Source organism: Macaca mulatta, chromosome 1 (assembly GCF_049350105.2).
Source record: "Macaca mulatta isolate MMU2019108-1 chromosome 1, T2T-MMU8v2.0, whole genome shotgun sequence".
Classification (NCBI taxonomy): domain Eukaryota; kingdom Metazoa; phylum Chordata; class Mammalia; order Primates; family Cercopithecidae; genus Macaca; species Macaca mulatta.
This window is the reverse complement of record NC_133406.1, coordinates 231,153,291-231,180,106: the sequence shown is the minus strand read 5'-3', so window position 1 is coordinate 231,180,106 and position 26,816 is coordinate 231,153,291. Positions and strand designations below refer to the sequence as shown.

Here is a 26,816-nt window from a genome sequence, read left to right as displayed (position 1 = left end):
CTGAAAGCTCCGCCTCTCGGGTTCCCGCCATTCTCCTGCCTCAGCCTCCCGAGTAGCTGGGACTACAGGCGCCCGCCACCACGCCTGGCTAATTTTTTAGTAGAGACGGAGTTAGTATTTTTAGTAGAGATGGGGTTTCACCGTGTTAGGATGGTCTCGATCACCTTGTGATCCGCCCGCCTCGGCCTCGGGAAGTGCTGGGAGTGCGGCCACCGCGCCCTGCCTGGATCTGGCATTCTTTCTAATGGTTGCGTTATGTTGCGAACTATGGCTGTCCTATGATTTATTTAACCATGTCCCTATCCGTGGATGATCGTGTTTCTAAAAAACTAGTTTTTCAACCATCGGAGCGGCTTAAGGAGCTGCTAAACAGCACTGGGCGCAGAGGCTGGGTTTGACTAGACAGGATTAGGGAGGGGGAAAAAGACTAATTACAAGCAGTTGCGTACTCTGGAGATGCTCCCCTTCGCAGAAGCTCGGTGTACTGTCTGCAGCCAGACCTCCCCGCCTGGCGGCGGGCGCGGGAGGCAGAGGGCGGGGCTTTCCCACCGGGCTCCGTGCCCCGCCCTCCCCGCACCGCCTTCCACCTCCCGCCGCGTGGGGGCGCTCCCGGGCCGGCGCTGTCGCTTCCGCCGCCGCCCCGCCCACCCGGGCTCGCCCCGCGTCCCGATTGGCTGCGCGACGGGAGCGCGCCGAGTCAGGGGGCGGGCCCGCGCCCGCTACAAAGCGGCGAAGGTCACGGCGCGAGGTGGCGCGCGCCGCCTCCCCGCGTTCCGCCTGCGGCCCGCGGCCCCGGCGTTGCCGCCTCCTGCCCGCCTGCCAGCCTGCCGGCCTGCCGTCCCTCCACGCGGAGAGCCATGGAGGGAGTGAGCGCGCTGCTCGCCCGCTGCCCCACGGCCGGCCTGGCCGGCGGCCTGGGGGTCACGGCGTGCGCCGCGGCCGGCGTGCTGCTCTACCGGATCGCACGGAGGTGAGTGCACGGCTTGGCCCCACGCGGCCCTCGGCGCCGCCCGCCGGGCCCGCCCCCGCGCCGCCCCGGCCCGCTGCCCGCCTCCGCGCCGCCTTGGCCCGCTGCCCTCCTTGGCCCGGACCTGGCCTGCCCGCGGGCGTGTGGAGACCCCCCAGCGCGCGCCGCCGCCCCCCGAAACCGGGTTGGGACTGCAGTCGGGAAGCGGCTGCGGAGTCAGGGGGGCGGCGGGGACTCCGGGAACGTGGGGTGCGGGCGGGAGCGCGGCGCGGGGCCCACAAACTTCCTCCGGGAGCCGCGCGGGGCTGGAGCCGGTGCGCGCGGGCCGCCCCTGCCCTCAGCCCGGTGCTGGGCCCCGGTGTACAGCGATGCTGGCGATCGCGGCTGGCGCTTGCCACTCGGCATGTGACGTCCCAGGTGTTTTTCTACACGCCTCACATCCGCGCGTTTCAGAGCCACAGCCCCTGCTTCCACTAGAGCAGCTGAGGGACAGGGAGGCTGAGTAAATTGCTGTTAACGAGAGGAATCATGGTTTGAGCCCATGGAGCCTGTAGGGCAGATCCCTAGAATGGGCTGCCTCCCAGAGGTGGGCAAGGCCTGAGATGCCTCAAAACAGTTCATGACGGGCCGGGCCACCCTCATCCCTGCCCCACTCACGGGCCATGTGGGCTCCCGTGTTCAGATCCGGCCTCTTTCATCGGCCTCCATCGCCAGGCATAAAAGCTTAGTGGCCTCTTGCTTCAGCAGAGCCTCGCAGGTAGCTTACTGTTTCTCCACCTGATCCACCTTTCCAGAGAGCAGGGGGGAAATTGGGGTTGTGAGAACATCCTAGAAAGAGTGGATGGGTTTGCAGCATTCAGCAAGGGATGCAGGGAGCTCACACCCTTAAGTAAAAGGGGAGAAGGGACTTGCCCACTCAGCGGCAGAGCTGGGGTTTGAACCCTGACCGTCTGGCTGGTCTGTGTGTTCTTCCTTAACCCATACCGGTGCTGCTTCTCTCCTCCAGGGGGAAGACAGGGGGAAGACAGGGAAAAAGAAGTACAGGCGGTTGAGTCGCAGAGGCTTCCCAGAGGAGGAAGGGATGGGAGGGACATCAGCTGTGTCTGGAGGATCAGCCAGATGTGACTAAGGAGGGTAGCTGGGGACTGAGTGACCCCAGCCCAGGGGTCCCTGACAACCAAGTCTCTCCGTGTCAGTTTCTGCTGGATTCTGGAAGCCGGGCATCTGCAGGACCAGCTTGTCCAAGCCGGTGGTTTTATACCCAGGGGACTGAGGTCCAGAGACCTCAGGTGATTTGCTTAGATTCCCAGAGCATGTTGCCAGCTGAGCTGGTCCAGCACCCGGTGTTCTTCCTGGACGAGGCTGCCTCTCAGCTAAGCCAGGATGAGGGGTGTTGCCCCAAGGATCAGAGCCTGGGCAAGGGGATAGTCTCCCAGCCACACAGCACCTCTGTTGTAATTATGGAGGCTGGGCTTGGACTGGGTGGCTCACTGTGCCGCACACTGCGGCTGTCCTCAGGGGTCCTGTCTCCCCTTCCTGCCCTGCTGGCCACAGCGCTCCATCTCCTGAAACAAGAGTCTGGGGCCTTGAAGAGGTATTGGGCTAGCTGGTGCCAGGGGAACTAGGAGGGTGCCTGGAAGTCCTTTCACGCCCCTGACAACACCAGTGGGTCATGGTGTGGCATTGGGACCCTTGCTGTTGATTGGGCCGAGAAGGGCCAGCCTTTCCCAGGATGCTTTCAGATGCCCTCACAGAGCACTGGGTTTCACCTGGAGGTCATAAATTGGCCATTGTCACGATTCAGAAGCCAGACCAACCTAGCAAGAAGTTGAGCCTTCCTCCGAGAAGGAGAGTGCTGTGACAGTGAGGAACCAAACATTGACTTTGGCTGCAGTGTGGGTTTTGAATGACCCTCGGGAGGGCATGTAAGGAGAGCTGTTTTTGGAAGGCGACTTGGCTGGGTGGGTGTTTGCAGGCTCAGCATAGAGATGGCAGAGAGGAAGATGTAGAGGGAGCGGGCAGGTCAGCCCCACCTTGTGCTTTAGGACTGGCCGAGGCACCTGGGAAGGAGGCTGCTTCTCTGAAGGACTGAGTCCTCCCACAGCCTCAGTCAGGGCCTGTCCTGGCTTCCCCACGCATGGAGTCCTCTTGCTCCCATGATTGTTACTGATGGGAGCAGCTGATGGCTGGAAGCACAGCACACTGTCTCCTCATGAAACCGCCAGGGCGGGCCGTACTGTTCTCCCATTTTACAGATGAGGAAACCAGAGCTTGGGGAAGTTGGGCTACCTGCCCCATATTACCCGGCTGTTAAATGGCAGGCCCCTGCCTCGCACCAGAACTTCAGCTGTCAGCCCAGCTTCAACCTCCAGGTGCTCACGGAGCCCCTTGGCTGCTTCTCTGCACCCATGGGAAGACACCATGGTCAGCGCAGATGCCCCAATTTCACTTCCCCGTGTCCAGGCCATTGGGAAGGCTGTGACTTTTAGGCCTCCCTGTGCCCTGGACGCTGCTGCTCGGGCGCCTGTCCTCAGCCCTCTTCAAACGATGCCCAGGATCCATGCTCTGCCAGCACATCCCTGCACACACCACCGTCCCGCCTCCGGGGCTTTGTTGATGTTTACTGGGATTGTCTCCTTTCTAGTGTTTGGGGACAAAGAGGATGCAGCCTCCCAGAGGAACACAGCAGAGCCTCATTCTGGAAGTCAGAGTCCACTGTACCCCTCCCGTTTCCAGGCTCACCCCTCCCACTCACTGTCCTGCTGCTGCACGCTCTCCCTGAGCGACCGCCGCACCCTGGGCACACATTGGGTGGTCCCCTCCCTCTGCCATCTGCCCTGCTGGTGAGCACAGCTGTGTTTCAGGGCGACCGCAGATGCCCCGCTTATTGGCCTCTGTCCTGTGGCATCTGTCACCAGCTGCCCTGGGAGGTCGTCTTTCTTGTCTTGCTCATGTTTGCATCTCCGCCAGCCTAGCGTGGTTCTTGCTTAACTGATGGGATGTTCTGCTCACACCAGGCTGGGGTCTGACCCTAGAATGGTGGATTGGGGTGTTTTCCATCCTGGTGGTGGAGTTACTGCTGTGGATTCAAGTCTGTTTTGCTTGGAGATGGGCAGTGCTAAGTTCTGAGTTGCATTTTGATGCTGCTGTCGCTGAAGCCCAGGAGGCCTCTTCTCTGGTCCTTCTGGTTCAGTGACACACAGTGTTGCCCACCTAAGCAGGAAGTGCAGGCGAGGAGCTGCTTGGGAGGCTGGCCTCTGGCTCCCTGGGCCCCTGAGGGAACCTGACTCTTACAGTCTTTCCAACCCCCCGCTGGGGCCAGCACGTAGCATCCAAGGTCCCGAGCAATGTACTAGGCCCCTGTCTGAGGAGGTGGTGATTTCCCAGGGCTGGGCAGAGACTCCGGGAGATGGCTAGCCTGCTACAGCCACTGAGCTCCCCAGGGCAGGGACCAGGCCCCATCCAGTGCCCCCTCTAGCAGGTGCCCCCTCCCTGGCACATTCCTAGGCTGAGGACCCAGTGCTGGGCTCACACCTAGAACAGAGCCCCTCCCACCTGCAGGGAATAGTGAGGCGTCCCGCAGGAGTTGTTTTAGTACATGTCCGTGCTCAGGGCACTGGAGTGGTGTCATCATTAAGGACACGTGCCCGTCTTGTTTTCCCTCAGGGTGTATGTTGGGCTTGTGGACGGGGCAGGTACAGAGCGTGCAGCTGCCCTAGCTTTTTCTGAGGGACCCATCTCCCTCCAGGCTTCCTCAGGCTTCCCAGGGGCTCAGCATCAAGCTAGCAGGAGCTGGGTGAGTGGCCTCCAGGCCCTCGTGTCCACCCATCCAATGGGAGCTATAGGGCCAGCTGCTGTCCCCCCAGAGCTGGGACCGTTATGGGCAGGGGCAGCCCCTCCAGGCCCGAGCTCCCCTCTTGCTTGTGTTGCAGGGACATTCTGTCATGTCACCTCAAACCTTGTACACCAACTGTGGTTTGTCCCAGAGTCAAGGATGGAGGTTGTTAGCTTACAGAAGAGAAGTGAGCTGAGGGGTTTATCAGGGAAACTTGGGGGCGTCTCCCAGAGCAAAAACAGGGTCCAGTCTAGGCTGGCTCAGAAGAGACCGGCCCAGATGCTGCCTCAACAGGCTGGGCAGAGGCACGCATAGGCCAGGAGCCAGGACTGCCCCCACCTGTGTGGGGACCTTCTCCGAGCTGTGGACAGTGTTTCGCATGAGGTCATGTGTCTGACGCCGCCACGCTGGCGCCTGGGGGACCTGCAGTTCATGCCCAGCTCCCCATCGCCCCCTGGCCTACCTGCCCCTCGGGACTTTTCAGGGCTTGCCCCCAAAGGCACTGTGGGAAAGGACCCCCTAGCAGGTAGGGCCCGCCTGGCCAAAGTGGGTGGCAGCTGCTCTGGCCATGAGAGAGCCCACCCTCAACTCTGGCAGGGATTACCCAGGGCTGAGAGTGACCGGAGTTAGAGCTGCTGGCCCCAGGGACAAGGGCTAATCCCTTGCCTCCCCCGTCCCCTTCCAGGCCGGCTCATTCTAGATCAGTGGAGCCATTTCCCTAGCAACAGAGCTAGAGATTCAGAATGGAAACATGACTTCCTGGGGTGGGCGGGGCTTCATGGCAGGCGCCCTGGACAGAAGCCACAGCCCCTGCTCAGCTGTCATTGGTCCCCCAGGCAGGCTCAAGGGTTGACCTTCCTTTTCAAACAGGGTAAGAGAGCCGAGGGGCCCTCCATGGGGACAGGAAGCCCATCACCCAAAGGCAGTTGGGTGCAGTGCCTTGTCCCTGCACCGGGCTCTGGGGTATGGGGTCACACAAGCAGGTCATCACCCATCAGGATACGCCCCTGTGCACAGTTACAAAGAAGCCTGTAAAACAGGTAGTAATTAGCACAGAGAAAGCCATGTGCTTAGTTGCCCGGGAGTGCTAGATGCGGGCACCGCAGCAGAGCAGGTCTCCACACGCCCCAGAGCGAGTCTCCTGCCCTGGCTGTTTGTGTAGTTGGCGCCCGGTGGCGCTGTCCTAATGTCGAGCACTGAGCGCCTCTCTGCATTCTCCTTGAGGATCCTCACAGTGGCCTCTCCTGAGGCAGGGATGCTCAGCAGCCCCCTTTGACAGGTGAGGGATGAGACGGCGGCCCTAGAAGGCAGAGCTGCTCTCCGAGGCTGTGCCTGTTGCTGTGCTGCCTGCCTAGCTGGCTGGCCCCGTTTTGTCGCTGGTCCGCAGGCCTTGCCCACTGTCTCCGTGCTGTTGACAAGATGTAGCGGTCCTTGTCCTCTGTGAGGGCTCGGGCCTGTGCTGGGGCAGGGGGTGTGGGGTGAGAAGGGTGTGGGCCGAGGCTGCTGATGGAGATCCCAGCTGCCCTTGTGGGCCCCGGGCCTTCCCCGCAGGGCCTGGTCCCATCTCCCCTTCTCTCCCAAGCCTCCCCACCCTCAGTGTAACTTGGCTTTTTTGGGTACGTACTCTAGGCCAGGCACTGTTAAGTGCATCCCACGAGTAGTCCCTTGTGGGGGAGGTGCTTTTGTCCCCAACTGACAGGTGATCAGACATCTCCCTTCATCTGCCCCTGGTCAGAAGCGGGTGGAGGGGAGGGCCGGGCAGCAGCAGTGGTGTCAGAAGCGGGAGCCCTGCTTCCCAGGGCCCAGCCTCCAGCCTCTGGCCAGCCCGATGGGTTAGGGGCAGAGCTGGCACTTTGCTGAGCACAACACCTTTCTGTCTTGTGTCACTGCATCCTTGCAGCATGCAGAAGCCAGGGTCATGTGGACACTGAGGCTGAGAGCACGGGAACTTCCCGGGGCTCCGTCGTCCTTTCTCTGAGCAGTACCTCAGGATGAAAGGCCAGAGGGCCATGCTCTCTGGTCCTGTGGACAAGGGGGGCCATCTGTGCAGGAAGTGGCTGCCCACTTTGGCAGGGGCCTAAGCGGTGTCCTTGAGCTGGAGGTGGCCCATGGGGGAGAGGTGGGGAGTCGGAGCAGCAAAGCTGGGGCCCCAGGGCTCCCACAGCTGCTGCCTGTCACCCACATTGTTTCTGGATTCCTGGAACTGGGGGGGTTTGTTGGGCAGTGGCGGTCTCTCTCCCTACCCCTCCCCAGGCCCCCAGTGTCCCACAGCCAATGAGGAGGGTAGAGGGGGGCCCAGAGCATAGATCCCACAGTGTCTGGGCTGGGATTATCCCGAGGCCCCACCTGTCACCACACGTGTAGCCAGCAAGGGCCACTGTCCCCTCCACCAGAGAGGGTTGGCCCCAGACTGGGCAGCTGTCACTTGCTCCCTCCCCTCAGCCTCCTTGGCTCTCACATCCTGGGACTTTCTCTCTCTGGAGCACAGGAGGCCCCTTTCAATCTGGAATATCCCTGGGGCGCACCCTTTCTGCAGCCCAGGATCGAGGACCTCGTATGGGAGGGGTGGTCCTAGAACCTGGTCCCAGTCAGCCCTGTGGTTTGGCCAGCCCTAACTCCTGTTGCCCTCCATGTGAGCCCCAGGTCACCAGGAGCTGGTGGCCCAGGGTCCCCATGTGGCTGCACTGGAGCCTAGGGATCTGGTGAGGCCCCAGCTGGCCTCCCCTTGAAGACTGAGAAGCCCAGGTTGGCCGTGGCCTCCCTGTCCGGTCCTCCTGGGTGGACGCAGCTGCACCCAGTCTGTGTTTCTCTCCTTCAGAGCCCTTGTTCCTCCTGTCAGCCTGGGGCGAGCACGTCCAGCTTTGCGTCCCCAGATCCCACTCCCAGCACCTTTTCCCTGGTGGCCCTGGGGCAGGGCATGGAGATCCCTCTCCAGCAGGTGCTGGGGTCTTCCAGGCCGACCCGCTCTTTCCTTGGTCCACAGGATGAAGCCAACGCACACGATGGTCAACTGCTGGTTCTGCAACCAGGATACGCTGGTGCCCTATGGGAACCGCAACTGCTGGGACTGTCCCCACTGCGAGCAGTACAACGGCTTCCAGGAGGTGTGGGTCACAGGCAGGCGGGTGGGTGGGCTCGTGGGGGTGGGGATCCTGAGATTGCACCTTGAGACCACCTGGTGTCCCTGCCCTGCCCCGGGGCTAGTGGACCCCACACCCTGTCCTCTCCAAGCCCTGAGTGTAGTGTGTCATGTACATTGTCTCACTCAATTCTCACCACTGCCCTGGTGCTGTCCCCTCACTCGAGGAACCCGGCGCAGGGAGCCATGGCAATTTGTCCAAGGTTATCCCACTAAAAGTGGCAGATTTCGGGTTCACACCCAGGTCTTTCTGGCTCTGCGTCTCATTCTCTGTACTATATCAGGGCTAGCAAACCTTTTCTGCAAAGGGCCAGATAGTATTTTCAGCTTTGGAAGTCATTTGGTCTCTGTCACAACTGCTAACCCTGCTGAGCCACTGTAGATAATACAAGAGTGACTTAGCCGGCCGGTGTCCCAGCGAAACTGAACTGCAGAAATAGGCAGCCCTTCCACGGGCCACAGTGTGCCGCCCCCTGGACTAGACCGGGCTTTGCAGACTGAGCTCCGAGAGGGCGGGGCTCTGAGGACAGAGGCTGGCTAGAGGTGTGTGGGTGGGCGGCGGGCTGCAGGCCCTGCTCTGTGCTCGGGCTAGGTGGCCTTTGGGTTCCATGGAGATGTCTTGAGAAGAAAAGCAGCTGCTGTTGTGTGCAAAAAAATAAAAAAGAATGGAGATGTTTGAGATCTACTGTCACTTGCCTGGAGCAGGCCCCCAGGGATATCACCAAGCCTGAGCAGGCTGGGAAGGCCTGCCCACCCATTGGTAAGGGGCTCCCCACCGACCTCAAGTCCCACCTCTATCCCGCAGAATGGTGACTACAACAAGCCGATCCCCGCCCAGTACATGGAGCACCTGAACCACGTGGTGAGCAGCGCGCCCAGCCTGCGCGACCCCTCGCAGCCGCAGCAGTGGGTGAGCAGCCAAGTCCTGCTGTGCAAGAGGTGCAACCACCACCAGACCACCAAGATCAAGCAGCTGGCCGCCTTCGCTCCCCGCGAGGAGGTGAGGCCGGGTTGGGAGGGGAGGGGCCCTGGCTGGGGCTGGGGGTGCTTAGAGCAGCGGGGGGAGAGGCACGTGCAGGGTGCTGGCTCTGGGCCTCTGGCCCCTGCTCTGCTAGACAGCGGCTTTTCTGTCCAGAGTGCCCAAAGGGGCCCCTCATCCTGGCCGCTGCCAGCACATTCCAGGATGTGTTAGTTCTTCCATCCCCCGTTGGAGCTGAGCTGCTTCTCCCCGTGTCTTACGGTCACTGCTCTCTGGGTTCCAGGCCTAGGAACACCGTGGAAACCTCAGCACCTGCCAGTCCAGAGGAATTTGTCCCTGGGCAGAGGGAGGAAGGGACCTTGGGCTCCAGGTGGGGCTCTTTTGAACCCACTCTGTCCTGTTTCTCTGAATCAGCCTTGCCTGCTGGTGGCCCTGACAGTCTGCTGTGGGGTTGGTGGAGGATGCCACTGGCTTCTGGGAGGTGGAGGAAGCTAGACATTGCTGAGAGGCTTGGCATTAGGAGCTGGGCTGAGCCGGGAGCCTTGCCTCGCCTGTGCCCTCCGTGAAGTCCAGGAGCCTTGCTTACCGGCTGCTCCTTCCTGCCCTCGGCCAGCCCAGGGGGTCCTGTCACCTCAAGAGGCAGGTCCCAGCTGGGGCCCAGAGACACGGGCTTTCCTGGGGTCCAGTCTGGGAGGGAGGGAGAACAGAGGTGAACTCAGGCCAAGGCAGGGATGGGGAACCTGCAGGAAGGGGAAGGCGGGGTGACTTGGCAGCCAGGCAGCTTTTTCGGCATGCTTGGTCCCAGCAAGGGATCACACTCCTCACCCTCCCGGCCCTGCAGGCCAGAACATTTGCTCCCTCAGAAACAGGGGGGGAGAGTCGCAGTGCTGCACATCTGAGGGGTGGGAGGAGGGGACTTGTCTTCTGGGCTATTCCAGAAGCCGAAAGAAACCTTCAGCTGCCACAAAGAGACAGGCCTGGCCAGGGATTCTCTAGCATTTAAGGGGAAGGGCAGGCACCACAGTCTGGGTTGTCCATCTGCCCCAGTCCAGGCAGTGTCAGCCCGCAGCCACCTTCCCCCATGTTCACCCACCTTCTTGGAGCTCTGCATCTGGGGAGCAGACCCTGAGCTCCTGGCCTGCAGGTGCATCCCTAGAGCAACAGAACCTTGTTAGTGTCCCCATCACTTGTGGGCCCTGCCCTGGATTGGCTCTCACTCCCAGTAGCCCACATGGCTATACACAGTGGGCATTTGTCCTGTTGGGCAGAGGGGAAGCAGGTTCAGAGTGGGGTCGACTTGCCCCGATCATCCCCTACTAAGTGGCAGGTCAGGATCTGATTCCACGTCTGACCTGTAAGACGGAGGCAGCTCAGCCACCCCTGCAGATGCCGAGCCTATTCCCCCCACCCCGCAGGGCAGGTATGACGAGGAGGTCGAGGTGTACCGGCATCACCTGGAGCAGATGTACAAGCTGTGCCGGCCATGCCAAGCAGCCGTGGAGTACTACATCAAGCACCAGAACCGCCAGCTGCGCGCCCTGCTGCTCAGCCACCAGTTCAAGCGCCGGGAGGCCGACCAGACCCACGCACAGGTGAGAGGCAGCATCCACAGGGCGCGGGTGGGGGCGTTGAGTTTGTTCAGGAAACCCTCCCAGGAGACTGGGCCCCAGTGACCAGAGGGTAGCTCTTCAGAGCTGAGCCGCTTTATTTTTACTTATTTTTATTTTATTTTATTTTATTTTATTTTATTTTATTTTATTTTTGAGATGAAGTTTTGCTGGGATCACAGGCACGCACCACCACGTCTGGCTAATTTTGTATTTTTAGTAGAAACGGGGTTTCTCCATGTTGGTCAGGCTGGTCTCAAACTCCCAACCTCTGATGATCCACCTGCGTTGGCCTCCCAAGGTGCTGGGATTACAGGTGTGAGCCACTGCACCTGGCCTTTTTTTTTTTTTTCTTTCCCAAACAGAGTCTCGTTCTATCACCCGGACTGGAGTGCAGTGGCACAATCTCGGCTCACTACAACCTTGCCTCCCGGGTTCAAGCGATTCTCCCATCTCAGCCTCCCAAGTAGCTGGGATTACAGGCAACTGCTGTCATGCCCAGCTAATTTTTGTGTTTTTGTAGAGATGGGGTTTCACCATGTTGGCCAGACTGGTCTTGAACTCCTGACCTCAGGTGATCCTCCTACCTCGGCCTCCTGAAGTGCTGGGATTACAAGCCTGAGCCACCACACCCAGCCTTTTATTTATTTTTAATTTATTTTTTTTTTTTTGAGACACAGTTTTGCACTGGTATCCAGGCTGGAGTGCAGTGGCGTGATCTCGGCTCACTGCAACCTCCTCCTCCTGGGTTCAAGCGATTCTCCTGCCTCAGCCTCCTGAGTAGCTAGGATTATAGGCACGTATTACCACAGCTGACTAATACTTGTATTTTAGTAGAGATGGGGTTTCACCATATTGCTCAGGCTGGTCTTGAACTCCCGACATCAAATGATCCACCAGCCTTGGCCTCCCAAAGTACTGGGATTACAGGCGTGAGCCACCACACTCAGCCTCCAAATAACTGTTTCCATCCTTTTGTCAAGTTCTCACCAAAAATTCCTATTGTGATTTTCTTTATTTTTATTTTTTTATGTTTTTTGAGACGGAGTTTCGCTCTGTCCCCCAGGCTGGAGTGCAGTGATGCGATGTCGGCTTGCTGCAAGCTCTGCCTCCTGGGTTCACACCATTCTCCTTCCTCAGCCTCCCAAGTAGCTGGGACTACAGGCGCCTGCCACCACATCCAGCTAATTTTTTTTTGTATTTTTAGTAGAGATGGGGTTTCACCGTGTTAACCAGGATGGTCTCGATCTGACCTCGTGATCCGCCTATCTCAGCCTCCCAAAGTGCTGGGCACACCCGGCCCCATTGTGATTTTAATTGGAACTGACATAAATGGACAGATAACTGTGGCAAAAGTTAACCTTAAAAGTACAGTAGTAAGTTATTCAGACCAGGAACAAGGTAGTCAGAATGAGAACCAAAAGCTCCAGGACAGGGTCCACCTGGTGTGCTGCTGTGCAGACATGTGGCAGGGCAGAGGTGGCATGGCTGTGTCCCAGCTACAGACTGGAAACCATATACCAATCAGACCCAGGTCACATCTAGGGACACAAAGGGGTGGATAGGAGTTTCTTTGTGGGGGTAGATTTTACTACTTAACCTCCATATCTGATTTTTTAAACAACCAGAATATTCTATCAACTGAGTACTATGATAAAAATTAGTTTTAGCCGAATGGTCCTGGGCTTAAATCCTGGAGCCACTGCATACCAAGTATGGGCTTTATACGTGGCCCTGTGCAGTTTCTCGGCCTCCCTGAGTGTGGTTTCCACAGCTATAAACGGGTCCAGGACTTTGGAGTGCACCACCAAGGCTGCGAGGAAGACGAATGCAAATGCCAGGAAAGTGCTGAGAAACAGCGGGGCCACCCCAAAACCCATGCTCAGATACGTACATAACAGACGCATGGTGATACCAGTCACTGTCCCGGGACACCCACCCTGGCTAACGACATGCAGGGGACTGGGGAGCGGGGTAGGGAGGTGGCCCGATGGGCATGTTGCTTCCCCAAAGTAAAGGGGCTCAACTTGTCCGGGTGTGGTGGCTCATGCCTGTAATCCCACCACTTTGGGAGGCCAAGGCTGGTGGATCACTTGTGGTCAGGAGTTCAAGACCAGCCTGGCCAACATGGTAAAACCCCGTCTCTACAAAACAAAATACAAAAATTAGCTGGGTGTGGTGGTGGGCACCTGTAATCCCATCTACTGGGGAGACTGGGGCAGGAGAATCGCTTGAACCTGGGAGGAAGAGGTTGCAGTGAGCCAAAATAAGGTCTCTACAATATGGAAAGATTTCTTTAAACGGAGAGTGTGGTAGAGCAGCGCTCCTCCCCACCCAGAAGGGAGGCAGGCCAGTGGAACTCAGTGGTGAGTTTTTGAACCAAGCGCAGGATGTGTGGGAATGTGGGTCTGGCCGGAACCCCTCAAAGAGTGACACCAGTGATGGCTGGGGGTGGCTCCCTGGCCATCTCACTAACCTGCCTCTCTTCCTCCTCTGCAGAGCTTCTGCTCCTCCACCGTGAAGTCCCCAGTCCAGGTCATCCTGCTGCGTGCCCTCGCCTTCCTGGCCTGCGCCTTCCTACTGACCACCACACTGTATGGGGCCAGCGACCCCTTCGCCCCGGGCACCACTGTGCCCCTGGCCCTGCCACCTGGTGGCAATGGCTCGGCCACACCTGACAATGGCACTGCCCCTGGGGCCGAGGGCTGGCGGCAGCTGCTGGGACTGCTCCCCGAGCACATGGCGGAGAAGCTGTGGGAGGCCTGGGCCTTCGGACAGAGCCACCAGACGGGCGTCGTGGCACTGGGCCTGCTCACCTGCTTGCTGGCAATGCTGCTGGCTGGCCGCATCAGGTGTGCATGGGGCTGGGAATTGACAGGTGGGGGACTGTGTGCTGGATTACTGTCTAGGGTGGGGGCCAAGAGACCCCATTGGGTGCACAGCCCTAGGCTGAACTCCACTATGTCGCTGGTACAAGCCCAGGGACTGGGAGTCATAGGTGAGGTGAGGCGGCACAGCAGACGCCCTCTGAGCCAGCCCTCTGCACACCCGCTGTGAGCTGGGCCCAGTCGCCTCGTCTCTCCTCCTCGGGCTCTGTTAAGTCAGGATAATGATAACCACCTGCCTCCTGGGTTGTGGGGCTTACGTGGGAGGCTCTGGAGTTCCCTGAGTGGAAGCGTGTCCTGTGAGTGCCGTGTCCCCGTTGCCCCTCCTCACCGACTCAGAGGAATTTTCCTTAGCCCTGTTACAGGCTGGAACCTAGAGGCCAAGGAGAAACACTGAGCCACCTGCTCGGAGCCGGGCAGCGTGTGAGTGTGAGGGGTTCTGAGCCCGCGCTCTCTCCTGGCTCTGGACTCTCTGAGCAGGGCCAGGGATAGACAGAGGAGGCAGAGGAGGCAGGAAGGAAGGCATGGACCCAGGAGGTCTTGTCCTCCCCTGGGGTGACCCCACTGCTTTCCCTTTCAGGCTCCGGAGGATCGACGCCTTCTGCACCTGCCTGTGGGCCCTGCTGCTGGGGCTGCACCTGGCTGAGCAGCACCTACAGGCCGCCCCGCCCAGCTGGCTGGACACGCTCAAGTTCAGCACCACATCTTTGTGCTGCCTGGTTGGCTTCACAGCGGCTGTGGCCACAAGGAAGGCGACGGGCCCGCGGAGGTTCCGGCCCCGAAGGTCAGAGAAGCAGCCGTGACTGCGGGGGGAGGACACGCGATGCTCAGGCCCAGGCTTTGCCCGGTCCGAAGCGGGCCCCTCTCTGTCCTGCCCTTTTTCACCTGCTCACGCCCTCCCACCCCCACCCTACAGCCCCAGGTCCTGGCCCAGTCCCTCCACTGCCTCGAAGAGTCAGTCTGCCCAGCCTTTTCCTTTCCGGCACCACCAGCCATCCCCGAGTGCCCTGTAGCCACTCACCACTGCTGCCACCTCTCTGGCCAATGGCCCTTTCACTGGCCTGGTGACTGGAACGTGGGCATCACCCACACAGGCTCTGACCCATGGCTTCCTGCTGGTAGCTCCAGGCACCCCCATCTCACAATGCCGTTTCCTGGCTCTGACACTGTTGAGTGAGGAGCCTGGTCCTGTCTGGTGGTGACAGGGGCTGCAGGCTGGGCCCCTGGCATGCCCTAACCATGCAACAGAGTGAGGCTGGGGCAGCACAGAGCCCCCACCTGGCCCCTGAGGAGCACCTGCGGTCTGTCCCCTTGGTCCTGCTTGTGGCTGGACCGGCCCTGCAGGAGATGGTGGAGCCGTCAAGGAGGCAGGGCTGCTGCTCTGTGTCTGCTGCTCGGCCTCTTGCTCTGAGACCCTCCCGAGTCCCTGGGAATGGAGAGTGCAGTTCTCGGGCCCAGCCTGGCCTTCGCTAGGAGTTTGGGGAGTGAGACCCTGCCTGAGATGGGCAGTAGGAGCCTGTGTTGACCTTGGGGAATCTGAGCTTTTCCAAGGGTAAGGGACCCAGGGTATGCAGGCCTTCAGTGACATCAGGTTGTTGTCATCCTCTCCCTCCCTGGCCTGTCACGAGCTTCCCCAGGCCCTGGCAGTGGCTCTTGGATGCTGCCGAGGCACCTGCTCGCCATGACCCAGCCTCACTCTGCCCTCCAACTTAGGTGAGGGGGCAGCCCACAGACCTGCTGCTCAGTAGCAGGGCCTGGCCAGGTCCCTGCTGTTCCCAGCCTCAGTTTACCATCTATGAAATGAGAGGGACCCCTCTCCAGAGCCCTTGGGTGCCAGCCTTAGTGGGTGTGGGGATCACATGAGGTGGCTCATGAGGACACGCTCTGGAAGTCGAGGGGCTGCCACGTGCAGAGGAAGTTCCCGGCCTGGGGGCTTCATCCAGGGGTCCCAGTCAAGAGTGGCCCGAGGCCATCCTCCGCCAGGCATGTTCCCTCTGGCTGCCCACTCCCTCGGGGCCCGCATGTCCTGCCACTCGCCACTCTGAGCACGAGCTCACCTTCCAGATGTGGCCAGGGTGTGCCAGCTCCTCTCTCCTGTGTGTTGGAACCCGGGGAGGCAAGAGCAGATCACAGGTGCATGAGGGTTACACCCGCCAGCTGGTCTGCTGGGATGGGAGTGGGGGGCGGGTGCCAGGCCTCACTGCTGTGAATCTGCCACGCCGGGGGTCCTGGAGGTTGCCCTACCTCAGTGATTGGGTAGCAACTCACACCTCACCCAACTTCACGAGTAAGGAGCCCAGATGCCTCGGGAGACCCTCAGGGGCTTCTGTGGCCTCTGTGCCCGATGACCTGTGGGGCTTCAGACAAGGCCTCAGCATTACTGGGCTCAGCTTGTTCTGTGTGGAGTGTGAGGTGAGGAAACCCCTCTGAAAATATGTCGATGGGGCCACACTTCCCACTGGTTCTGCAGTGAGGAGTGGGGCTGGGTGAGCCGAAGCGGCCCCCAGTGGTGTCTGCCTGAGGGGCAGGGAACCACCTGCCTGTCCACTCACGCCGCCTCCACCCCACAAAGAGCCCGTCTGAGAGAAGGACGTGGCGGAGCCAGGATGAGACAGCGTCCTGTCGGCTGGCCATGCTGTTGCTTGCGTCTCGAATCTTCAGTTCTCGAGGAAGTGTTGACAGTGTGATGCTAATTTCTGCTTTTCTTGGCATTGGGTAGAAGCAGGACATCTGTGTGTATGTGTGTATTTAAATTAGATTATTTATAATAACCAGAGCCAGCCCTCGCACTGGCCAGGATCCTCCTGCCGACTGATGTCGCTCCTGCCCTCTGCCGGGGTCCGGAACGCCATCTCAGGAGGTAGCTCTCAGCAGAGTGAGGATTCCTGCTTTTTTCAGAGTTTTGTGTGACTTTCTAAATTATCCATCTATCCCTTAAAGTTTCACTATGTGGAGAAAATTCCAGCACTTTTGAGTGTTGTGGCAACAACCGAGGGAGTGCAGGCATCACTGTGTTGTGGCTTGTTGACTGGGAATGTCACCCCTGCCAGGGAACTCCTCCTCAGAGGGGACGTAGGACGGCCATCAGACCTTCCAGGGTCCAGGTGGGGTCATCCCGGTAACAGGTGACCGTCTCTGAGACATAAGCGAGGTAGATTCGGCCATCCTCACTCTCAGACTTGGGGTCCCCACCCAGGCCAAGCAGACTCCCTGTACCCCTTGCCTGGGAGCAAACCACCAGGACGCAGTCTCCACGCCGCACCTGCCGCGCCCCGCCCTGCCCTGCCCAGGAAGGAACCTGTGACCTTTCTGTCTGTGACTGTTGCCGAGTCTCTGTCTCGTGTCGTAGAATTGTGGATAATTGTCTAGTGACCCTTTCATCACTGTAACCATTGCGCCTGGCCTAGATGTCGTGTTTTGGATGCTGTGTTTTCAATAAATGCCTCTGGGGCCCTGCTTTTACCCGCTGGCGTCAGGTGCCGCGTCTTTCTTCTTTTCTTTCTTTCAGAAGGGCTCTGTGCCAGGGCTGGGGTGGGCAGCTGCGTTTGGGGTACAGACACGTCCACAGGAGTCAGGTTTGGGAGTCAGTGACAATGACACCAGCTGGCTTAGGGGGCCCAGCTCACCTCGCTCGCCTTTGCTCGATCGTATTTTTTCCATCTAAATAAACTGCTGCTTAAAACGTGGTCTCTCTCCTTCCACTCCTGACGTGGGCTGGGATTGGGTCGGAGAAGACCAGACATCTCCCCTTGTTATCAGATGAGTGTATCCGTGCCGGCACTCCCCAGCCAGCATCCAGGCCTGATCCTGGCCTCTTAATCCCTCTCTCAGACATGGTTTGACGGCACAGGGCAGTCGGGGGGCCTCTCACCAAAGGAAATGTCAGCACCTTTGGAGTTCTCCAGGGTCCAACAGATTGGGCTCCTTTAGCTGGGGGAGGCTCGCTGCGGCCCCCGTACAGAGCCCAGCCCCTCATGCCCAGCCCTGCGAGCGATTTACGAGGTCTTGCTCGTTGAGTGATGTTCCCACATATCACAGTGAGGGGGTCAGACTGCCAAGGAACTCCCCACAGCACCATCTTCAGTGGCACCAAACTGGGAACAACAGCACCTGTGCCAGGTAGCCAGGAGATTCAGCTTTTTAGGACTGAGGCAGCCCCGGGGGGTGTGAGCAGGAGCTGGGAAGACTGGGGACGCACTGGCAAGACCCAGCCGCTCCTGCTGGAGGTGACCCCTCGGGGCCAGGAGCTGCGGGGCCCAGCCGACCACCTCATACTCACAACACACTAGGACCCTTCTTTCATGCGTCCCCCAACGGTACTCGCAGGTCACTGGGAGACCTGGTCACCCTTGGCTGACTCTTGGCTATATCTGTGCTGCCGGGCAAGGTAGGCACAGGAAACCCAGCGTGGAGCCCTGCTGCCATCTGCTGGGGGCGCTGCTCGAGGCCAGAGCCCTGCCCCACAAGCTCCCTCCCATGGAGGGTCATGCCCTAAGGTCCCAGTCACACCTTCACTGCCCCTGCCTGAGGGTGCCCTCAGGGTCATTCCCTGAAGTCGCTGCGCGGTCCTGCCAAATGGAATCACAGTTCTAACATGACAACACAAAATCTCGTCTTCTGTGTAGAGGTGGAGCCTTCCCTGGAGTCTTGAGGGCAAAGCAGCGGGCATTGGGCCTGGGAAGCACAGGTCAGTGGGCAGAGCAAGGGTGTGTCCAGTCCTGCTGTCCAGGCCCTTCCCCAGGGTCCCGAGCTCAGCTGCCTTGATGCCCAATTCCGCAAACATGGCCTCGCCTTTGGTTCCGAAGTCCCGGTGACCTCCTGGTACCTTGGAAGGCATTAGAAAGGTTACATGATTCTCTGGGAAGTCAACAGGTGGCCTCACACTTTCCTTATAAAACTTTATTTTAGAGGGAAAGTAGCTGGGAGGTTGGTGGCGTGCGGCTTGGCTAGCAATCCCCGAGCATTCAGTCGTGATGGGCACAGGTCCCTTAGCCAGCTCCCGGCTCCTGCAGGGCCTGGGCCAGCTTGCCCGCTCACCAGCACGTTGTCCGCTGGGCTCCTTTGTCCCTTGGCACCGAGGTAAGGCTGGACCCCCGGAGCTCCGTCCAGACGGTGGACTAATGTATTAACTGCCTCTGTCCCTCTCTTCCCTCTGTAATTGGGTGCCTTAATCAGAAGCATGGTTGATGTTCTGGCGTGGGGCCATCGGGTCCTGCTGTGTGATTTGTACCATCTCGAGTTAAAGAGACACTGTCACCTTCCGTCTTTCAGGCAGCCTTGCGGTCGTTGACGGGTCTCTTGTAAGTTCGGTTTCGGCGTTTTCCCGTGAGAGCCCTTCCGGGGGATTCCAAGGCCTGGCTGCCCCCCAGTTCTGCTCTACCAGGAGCTTCAGAGGAGTTTCCAGAGTGCAAGGCCAGAGCACAGGAGGCAGCCTCCTAAGGGCAGAGCTGTGGGAGAACTTCCAGGAATCATGCCTGGAAACAGAGGGTGCCCAGAGCCGTGCTGGGGCCTGACTTCCTGTGATCCAGGCCCGTCTGGGAGATGAGCCAGGGTGTCCCTGAGCCCGGCCGCTCTGTGGGGAGGCTCGGCACAGAACAAGAAGTGGCAAGGAGTCCAAGTCCATTAACCTTCATTGAGTGCCTGGCACAGGGCTGGGCATTTTTGCTTCAAGGCGAAAGGGTTGGCATGAGGTTGGCAAGGGCGACAGTGTCACTTTAATACCGAGACTCGTAGTGGAGATAGTTTGCTGTGAGTCGAGGGGTAGGAGGGGGCATGCGGGGAGGGCCGGGTCTTGCTGGCACCTCCCAGCCACCCGCTCCTAATGGCGTGAATGCGGTCGGATTGCTTTTCTGCTTTCACTAACGCACGCCTTCTCTGGGACCCCAACTGAGGCCCCCACCTTGCACCGTGGGAGAGGGGTGGGACCCACAGAAAGGCGGCCTCCAGGACCTCCCGCTGACCCTCTTCTTGTCCCGTGCCTGACGGGCCCTTGCAGGTTCCTCCCAGGAGACTCTGCCAGCCTCTTCCCTACCAGCCCCAGCCTGGCCATCCCTCACCCGAGTGTCGGAGGCTCTCCAGCGTCTCTGTTCATCCCCAGCCCGCCCAGCTTCCTGCCCCTTGCCAACCAGCAGCTCTTCCAGTCTCCTCGACGGGCCTCACCCTCCTCATTGCCCGGCCGCCTCAGCCGGGCTCTCTCTCTGGGAACCATACCCTCTCTGACTCGAGCAGGTAAGGGCTGCCCAGGCATTGGCAGACAGGGCTGGGGGCAGCTGGGACGGAACTGTGGGTGGGCACATAGTGTAGGGAGGGCCGGTTAGTGTTCCTGCTACAGAGACAGGCAGAATGGAGCTTTGAGCCTCAGTTTCCCCTCAAAGAAATGGGGCTAGCTAGGAATAGGTGGCTCATGCCTTTAATCCCAGCACTTTGGGAGGCCAAGGTGGGAGGATGGCTTGAGGCTGGGAGTTCAAGACCAGCCTGGGCAACATAGGGAGACGCTGTCTCTACAAAAATGGTGTTTTAATTAACTGGGCATGATGTCGTGCGCCTGTAGTGCCAGCTATTTAGGCTGAGGTGGGAGGATCACTTGAACCCAGGAGTTGGTAGCCGCAGTGAGCTATGATCACACCACTGCTCTCCACCATGGGCAACAAAGCAAGACCCTGTCAAAAAAATAAAAATAAAGTGCCCAGAATTGCCACATCATCTGGGAACCCCAGCATGGCCCCTTAGTCCCAGCTCTGGTGACATGACCTTGGGTAAATGTGTGCGCCGTGCTGTGCCCTAATCTTTTCCTCTAAAATTGCAACATGCCCCTCAGCAAATGGGGCCACTGCAGTTATTCTAGGGGAGGAGATGCTGATAACAGCCAAGGCCCTCTCCTGTCATGCGGTTAAAGGGCAGGCCATTTTGCGCACACGCCGAGGTTTATATTAGGATGCTTTTGCTTTTCCCCTAAGCAGAGATACCCCCGTTTTCAGGGCACCCCAGCCTGGTGGCACTTGAATGGAACTTGGGGTGGGAGGCGCCAGGAGCAGCCCTGCCCTGGGCCTGAGCACTCCGAGTAAACTGTGCACACTGGCCGAGGCGGTGGAGCTCAGGGACTGCTGTGTCAAGCCCCTTGGGAGGGGAGCGTGGCAATCCCAGGGCCAGTTCCGGCCTCTGAGGCAGGGCCTCCCGCGGATAGAGAAGAACAGGCAATCTGCCTGTTGAGGCTGAAGGCAGGGACACAGTAGCGGCCTGTCTGAGGTGGCAGCAGAGGTCTGTGGGGCGCAAGCTTGTCTTGGAGTGTCCGGTGACAGATGGGACCCCAGTCTCCATTGCCAGGGTGGTTGGGGGGAGGAACCTGGTCTCCATCGCCAGAGGGTGGGTCGGCGGAAGGAGTTCCTGCAGGGCTTTGGCTCACGTCTTCAGAGACCCGCTGGAGCGCGCTCAGGTGCTGTGGCCAGAATCCAGCTTGCTGTCTCCCTCTCTGTCCTCAGTCTGCTGCTCTGCTGCTCTGCCGCATGCCTCATCCCTGTGTCCTGCAGCGCATGCCCAGCAGGAAAACGGCCTCTCCCAGCATCCATAGAATGGGTTCCAGAAGGACCCTGGGTGGCGTGCTGGGCTCTTGTGACCACCCTTATCCAGCCTATGCCCTGGCCTGGTGAGGGGAGGGTTATCTGCGTGCTGCAACAGACCCTTCAGAGCCTGCAGGTGGCAACAGGACACGAGGCAGGCAGTCGCCTCGTCCCACATTCAGCTCTCAGCCAGCCACTTGGAATTGGGGCCCCTGCCCTTGGGGCGCATGCACCTGATTTAGGAAAAGGCAGCGTGGTCGGTGCTACCTGGGTTCGAGAGCGCAGGCAGGCAGAGCCTGCGATTAGTGGAGAAAGTGGGACTAGATGGCTGGAAAAGCTGGCCCTTGTGTGGGAAGAAGAGCATGGATTGAGGAGTAGACAATATGCCTGGTGCTGACTCTTCTCACCACCTGCCATGAGCCATGAGCCTCGGTTTGTGTGTGTGTGTGTGTGTGTGATACGGAGTCTCGCTCTGTCGCCCAGGCTGGAGTGCAGTAGCGCCATCTCGGCTCACTGCAACCTCCACCTCCTGGGTTCAAGTGATTCTCCTGCCTCAGCCTCCTGGGTAGCTGGGATTACAGGCACCCCGCCACCACACCCGGCTAATTTTTTTGTATTTTCAGTAGAGATGGGGTTTCACCATATTAGCCAGGATGGTCTCGATCTCCTGACCTCGTGATCTGCCCACCTCAGCCTCCCAAAGTGCTAGGATTACAGGCATGAGCCATCATGCCCAGCCAGAGCCTCGGTTTCTTTATCTGCAAAAAGGGAATGTGCCCAGCACCCCTCAGATGGCAGTCCAAGGGATCCGGGAGCACCTGTGTTTTCATGAAAGCACATTTGTAAAGAGCAAAGGCTGGATTGGGATTTCACCAGAGCCTTTGTGGGGGCCTCTGCCCGTAGCCCACAGGCCTGATGTGTTGTCTGCTTCTCTCTGTCTCCAGACTCCGGCTATCTGTTCAGCGGTAGCCGCCCACCGTCTCAGATGTCTCGATCTGGGGAGTTTCCCGTTTCAGGTGAGGAGGACGGAGAGCTAAGGGGGGACGGGGCAGCATGAGGCCCGGGCGTTCCAGAGCACAGTGGTTTGTGTGAGCTTTGGGGTCAGACAGGCCTCAGGTGTGTGTTCACATCTCAGCCCTGGGCAAGTGACCCTGTGCCTCAGTTTCCACCTGCGTGACATGGGAATGGCAGTCGCTAGGATCAGATGGTACCATGCTGCTCTGCCATCCTCAGCAGTGGTCATGGCTGGAGTTGGTGCACCAGGTGCCAGCTGGCAGCAGGGCCTTGGGTGAGCTGGCCTTGTGGCTCCAGGGTTTGCTGCTCTCTGGCCTTGCTCTCAGCGGATGGTGCCCGGGGCTTTGGATGGGAATCAAGGGCAGGAGGTCGTGGCTGAGGCTCCAGGATCTCTCCCCTCCCTCAGGTGCCTGGTAGCGGGCAGCCCCCTCCTCCCTCAGCTGTGCAGCAGGACCTCCCCCTGCCCCCAGTCTCTGCACCTTTCCTTTCTTCCCGGGTTAATAGAAGAAAGCCCCCAGAAATGAAATAGTGCATCGTAGCGTTGCGGTGACAAGAGCCCACGTTCATATCATCTTCCTCCCTCCCTCCAGATTACTTTTCTCTGCTGTCGGGGAGCTGCCCCTCCTCCCCACTCCCTTCCCCAGCGCCCTCCGTGGCTGGCTCGGTGGCCTCCAGCTCCGGCTCTCTGCGCCACCGCAGGCCCCTCATCAGCCCTGCCCGGCTCAACCTGAAGGGACAGAAGCTGCTGCTGTTCCCATCACCCCCTGGAGAGGCCCCCACCACGCCTAGCAGCTCAGATGAGCACTCTCCTCACAACGGCAGCCTCTTCACCATGGAGCCGCCCAAGGTTCCCCGGAAGCCGCCCCTGCAGGACATGAAGCACGCCCTGGGTACGGCCTTCTGAGTGCCCCAAGGTGCCGCGGGAGGGCCTCTGCTGCCAAGAGGCCTGGCTGTGCAGCGGTGGGGGGGCTCATCCTTGCTCTGACTCCAGTGTGTGCCTTCCTGCCCTGGAGCTCTAGGCACCCCATTGTGGCTCTCATGACTCAAACCCTCTGGGACATTGCCCTCTACTGGCTGATTTCAGTTTCTCCTTTTGCAATTGACCTTCAGGGTCTTCTGTTCCTTGGAACTGATCGAAAATACATCACGCATTGCCAGGTGCGTGTGGTCACAGATAGTTTCACTCAAATGGTGCTGTACTGCAAAGCATTTAAAATTTTTAAAGTTAGCCCCCAACCTTCAAAACCTACAACTTTCACATGAATTTGTAGATTTCCTTTTTTTTTTTTTTTTTTTTTTTTTTTTGAGATGGAGTCTCACTCTGTCACCCAGGCTGGAGTGCAGTGGCGTGATCTTGGCTCACTGCAACCTCCTCCTCCAGGGTTCAAGAGATTCTCCTACCTCAGCCTCCCAAGTAGCTGGGACTACAGGTGCACACCACCATGCCCAGCTCATTTTTGTATTTTTAGTAGAGATGGGATTTCACCATGTTTCCCAGGCTGGTCTTGAACTCCTGGCCTCAAGTGACCCACCCACTTTGGCTTCCCAAAGTGCTGGGATCACAGGCGTGGGCCACTGCACCCAGCCTCGAATGTTTAGATTTCCTGTGTCTCTTACAATGTCAGAGATCTGGTCACCTTGGCCCTGAATACTGGCAGACAGAGGTGGCACGACAGTGGGGCAAGGACCTGGCCCCCCACTGTCCAGGGTGGATGAGTGGCTTGGGACAGGCTGGCTCACCACTTCTGACAACTGTCCTTAGAGTGGAAGTGCAGCTGCCCCACGTCTGTCCCTGGGGGGAGCCGTGAGCGCCACTGAGATGCACACCCTTCTCTTTGCAGACCTGAGATCCAAGCTGGAAAGAGGCAGTGCCTGCAGCAACCACTCCATCAAGAAAGAGGACGACTCTTCCCAGTCATCCACCTGTGTGGTAGACACCACCACCAGGGGCTGCTCGGAGGAGGCTGCCACTTGGAGAGGTCTGCACCCTGAGGTGTGGGAGGGGAGGGGGGCAGGCACGCATCCAAAGCCACCATCTCCCCCTGGTGGGTCCAGAGCGCTGACAGAATCTTCCAGGACATTGCAGTCCCTGAGTGGCCAACGAGTAACCCACCTGGCGCCTCTGAATCCAGGATCAGGGACTCAGTAGACGGCACTCCCACCGTCGGGGTTTGGGCCCAGATCTGCACTATTCCAGTGGCTTCTGGCCCCGGGCAGCTGTTTAAATTAACTGAATTGAAATTAAATCAAGTTTGAAATATTGTTCCTGAGCTGCACTAGCCATATTTCAGGTGCTCAGTAGGCACCTGTGGCCCGTGGCTGCCATCCTGGCTGGAAGTGCCCAGAGAGCCTGGGCACACCGGGACCACATCACGCTGGGGCTGTAGCCCGCACCAGGTGCCGAGCTGCCTGGCTCAGATCCCAGGTTCTCTGCTCACTGACCCCGGGCTCAGGGGCAAGAGACCAGGTCATCAATCCACGTTGTCACTCCCCGGGTGGGGAGGGGGTGTGTATTCAGGGAGACGGATGGATCAGCAAGCAGGGCTTTTCCTGGGCAGATCATTTTGCACTGACTCCCGAAGCCAGTGCTGCCCCAGACTGCAGGGTGGCCCGGCAGCTTGGGGGCTTGGTGAGGACGCAGGCTGCGGCAGGCGGACCTGAGTTGGCTGCTTATTCCCTCGGAGGCCTGGACGGGTGCTCCTGTCCCCAGCCCCCCATGTCCTCGTCTGTAAAGTGGCCGTTGTGGTCACTGCCTCATCGCCCAGGCCCCAGCTCATGACAGCCCAGCCCACGGCCTTCCTGGTGGCTCAGGGTTATGAAAAGCTGTGCCTTCACGGAGGCAGGGATGGGGGATCTTTCCTGCTAGGGAAGCCTTTGGCCAAGAGAATTGGGGGTGAGCCTCACCAGCCTCGGGGAGCACCCTGGGCAGAGCCTTGAGCTCCCCACAAACTGCATGCTCTGGGGAGCTGTTCAGCTGCACAGCGACCTCACCCACACACACGTTTTGACGGGGTCTCTCTGCTTTGCAGGTCGTTTCGGCCCCTCCCTGGTCCGGGGCCTGCTGGCCGTGAGCTTGGCCGCCAATGCCCTCTTCACCTCGGCGTTTCTGTACCAGAGCCTGCGCTGACCCACTATTGGAGCCCCTCGGAGGGGAGCAACCCGGTGCCTGTTGCTTCACCACTGCCGGCCTCAGGACCCTCCCTGGAGGGGCTGCCGCCTCTGCCCTCATCTCCAGGGCCTTGACCTCACTGGACTGTGACTGTCCTCAGGACACCTGCCCCTCCTCACCTAACGGACTGCAGGGCTGAGTGTGTGTCTGGGATCACACTCTCTGCCGCCCACCTCCTTGGCTGACATCGGCTGTGTTTGGTGCTGACACTCTGATCCCGAAGCCAGGGAGCCCCAAGGGGCTGCATGACCCTGGGGTGCCCCACACCGTTCAGCCCTGCCTGACAGGGACGCCAGTACTACTGTAACTGCAGCAGGAGCTGCCCGGCCTGCCTTCCGGCCCCACGCCCACAGGCGTGGTCACATCTTTGTACTGTACTCCCCTGTCCCACCTGGGGCAACCTCAGAGCCCCACTAAGCTGAAGGCCCCCTGGGGGAGAGGGAAGCATGGTCCTTGTCATCTGCCCTGTCTTGCCCCTTCCTGTGGAGTGGGCAGAAGGGTGCCCGGGATCCTCAGAGCTCCCAGGTCTGAGCAGCCAAACGCCCAGCGCAAGCCCCTGCTCCACCCTCCCCTGCCAGATGCCCCCCGCTTTGTGACCTCTGTTGACCTTCCAGGAAGCAGTCCCATTACCCTGAGAACGCAGAGAGCCCTGGCCCGCCTCGCCCTGTGTTTCCTTCAGCTGCGCATGGAACTGCAGGGCAGGCTGACGGGGGCCTTCAGATCTCAGATGAGACTGCACCCCTTCGCTCACCCTCCTGGGCACCTGCCTCCCTTCAGCCCCGAAGAGTCCCACCTTCCCCTGGTTCTCCTGCCCACTCCCCTGCTGGGGCTCCTTCCTGGCGCTGAGGAGGGACCCTCCCGATGCTGTGAGGCAGAGAGGAGGGACTGTGCGCCCGTGGCTCTCAGAGCCCCCCCGCCGTCCTGCCCTGGGCCTCGGACACGGGCCTGGGGCAGCGCGTGTCTGCTGGTCGTGTGCTTTTGCCAGTTGGAGAAGAATCAGCTGCCTCAGTGGATTCTGAGACTCACTGTGGGGCGGGAGGAAGGGTCTTCACTCTGCCATTCAGGGATAAAGTTTAATTTTATTTTTCTACACATTTTGCCAGGTCAGGCATTTTGCTAGTAAGCAGGATGCCCCCAACTCTCCCTGCCATGGAGGATTCATTTTTTTAAGCTTTGGGTGCTTTTTTAATACTTTTTTTTAACGTGGGGAAGGAGCTTGCTCTGACGTCACCCTCCTCTCCCCTGACTCCTATCCTGAGAGCTGTGGATGCTGCCTCCTGCCCTGCCTACCCCTGAAACATGAGGGACGGGGGCCCCAGGACAGCGTCAGGACCTTTGAGTCCAGCTGCCCGCAATGGTTCCAACTCGGAGGCAGCGCTTCACGGTCCCCATTTTTGTATAGTGGGCGTGTGTGTCAAGGTTTTTTATTTTTTGCTTAACCAAACTCCATTCCCAAATGCCCTTCCTCTCTGGCTCTGAGGGCGCGCCCTCAGCCAGGCAGCCTGGCCTCTCCTGCCCAGACCTGTGGTCCCAGCATCCCCCAGAGCCAGGGTACAGGCCCGGCGGGAGGGGGTGTTATGTTTTAGTTCAAACAGAAAACACAACCTTATTTTTCTTTACAAAAGCAAAAAAGGAAACCAAAAACGATACAGCCTTTGAATGATG

The 26,816-nt window shown here is 59.4% G+C and overlaps 1 protein-coding gene across 2 annotated transcripts; it reads left to right on the top strand.

Annotated features, from left to right (window-relative positions):
• Positions 1 to 723: 723 nt before the first annotated feature.
• On the top strand, positions 724 to 26,816 carry TMEM201 (transmembrane protein 201). 2 transcript variants are annotated; one of them, XM_002802162.4, is made up of 11 exons: positions 724 to 970; positions 7,786 to 7,906; positions 8,747 to 8,941; positions 10,336 to 10,512; positions 13,027 to 13,379; positions 13,993 to 14,196; positions 19,408 to 19,640; positions 21,913 to 21,984; positions 22,573 to 22,872; positions 23,824 to 23,961; positions 25,012 to 26,816. In XM_002802162.4, the coding sequence occupies exons 1-11, from the start codon at positions 858 to 860 to the stop codon at positions 25,107 to 25,109; spliced, it is 2,004 nt and encodes a 667-aa protein (XP_002802208.3). In that variant the 5' UTR covers positions 724 to 857; the 3' UTR covers positions 25,110 to 26,816. The 2 variants fall into 2 exon arrangements, with proteins under 2 accessions (XP_002802208.3, XP_077831206.1); XM_077975080.1 differs by having other exon boundaries at positions 23,824 to 23,997; positions 24,826 to 26,816.

Excerpts from the sequence above, each read along its gene's own strand:
- TMEM201 (XM_002802162.4), top strand. The coding sequence starts at position 858 with ATGGAGGGAGTGAGCGCGCTGCTCGCCCGCTGCCCCACGGCCGGCCTG. Across the intron at positions 7,907-8,746 it reads AGTACAACGGCTTCCAGGAG|AATGGTGACTACAACAAGCC; the intron begins GTGTGGGTCACA and ends TCTATCCCGCAG. Across the intron at positions 21,985-22,572 it reads TGGGGAGTTTCCCGTTTCAG|ATTACTTTTCTCTGCTGTCG; the intron begins GTGAGGAGGACG and ends CCCTCCCTCCAG.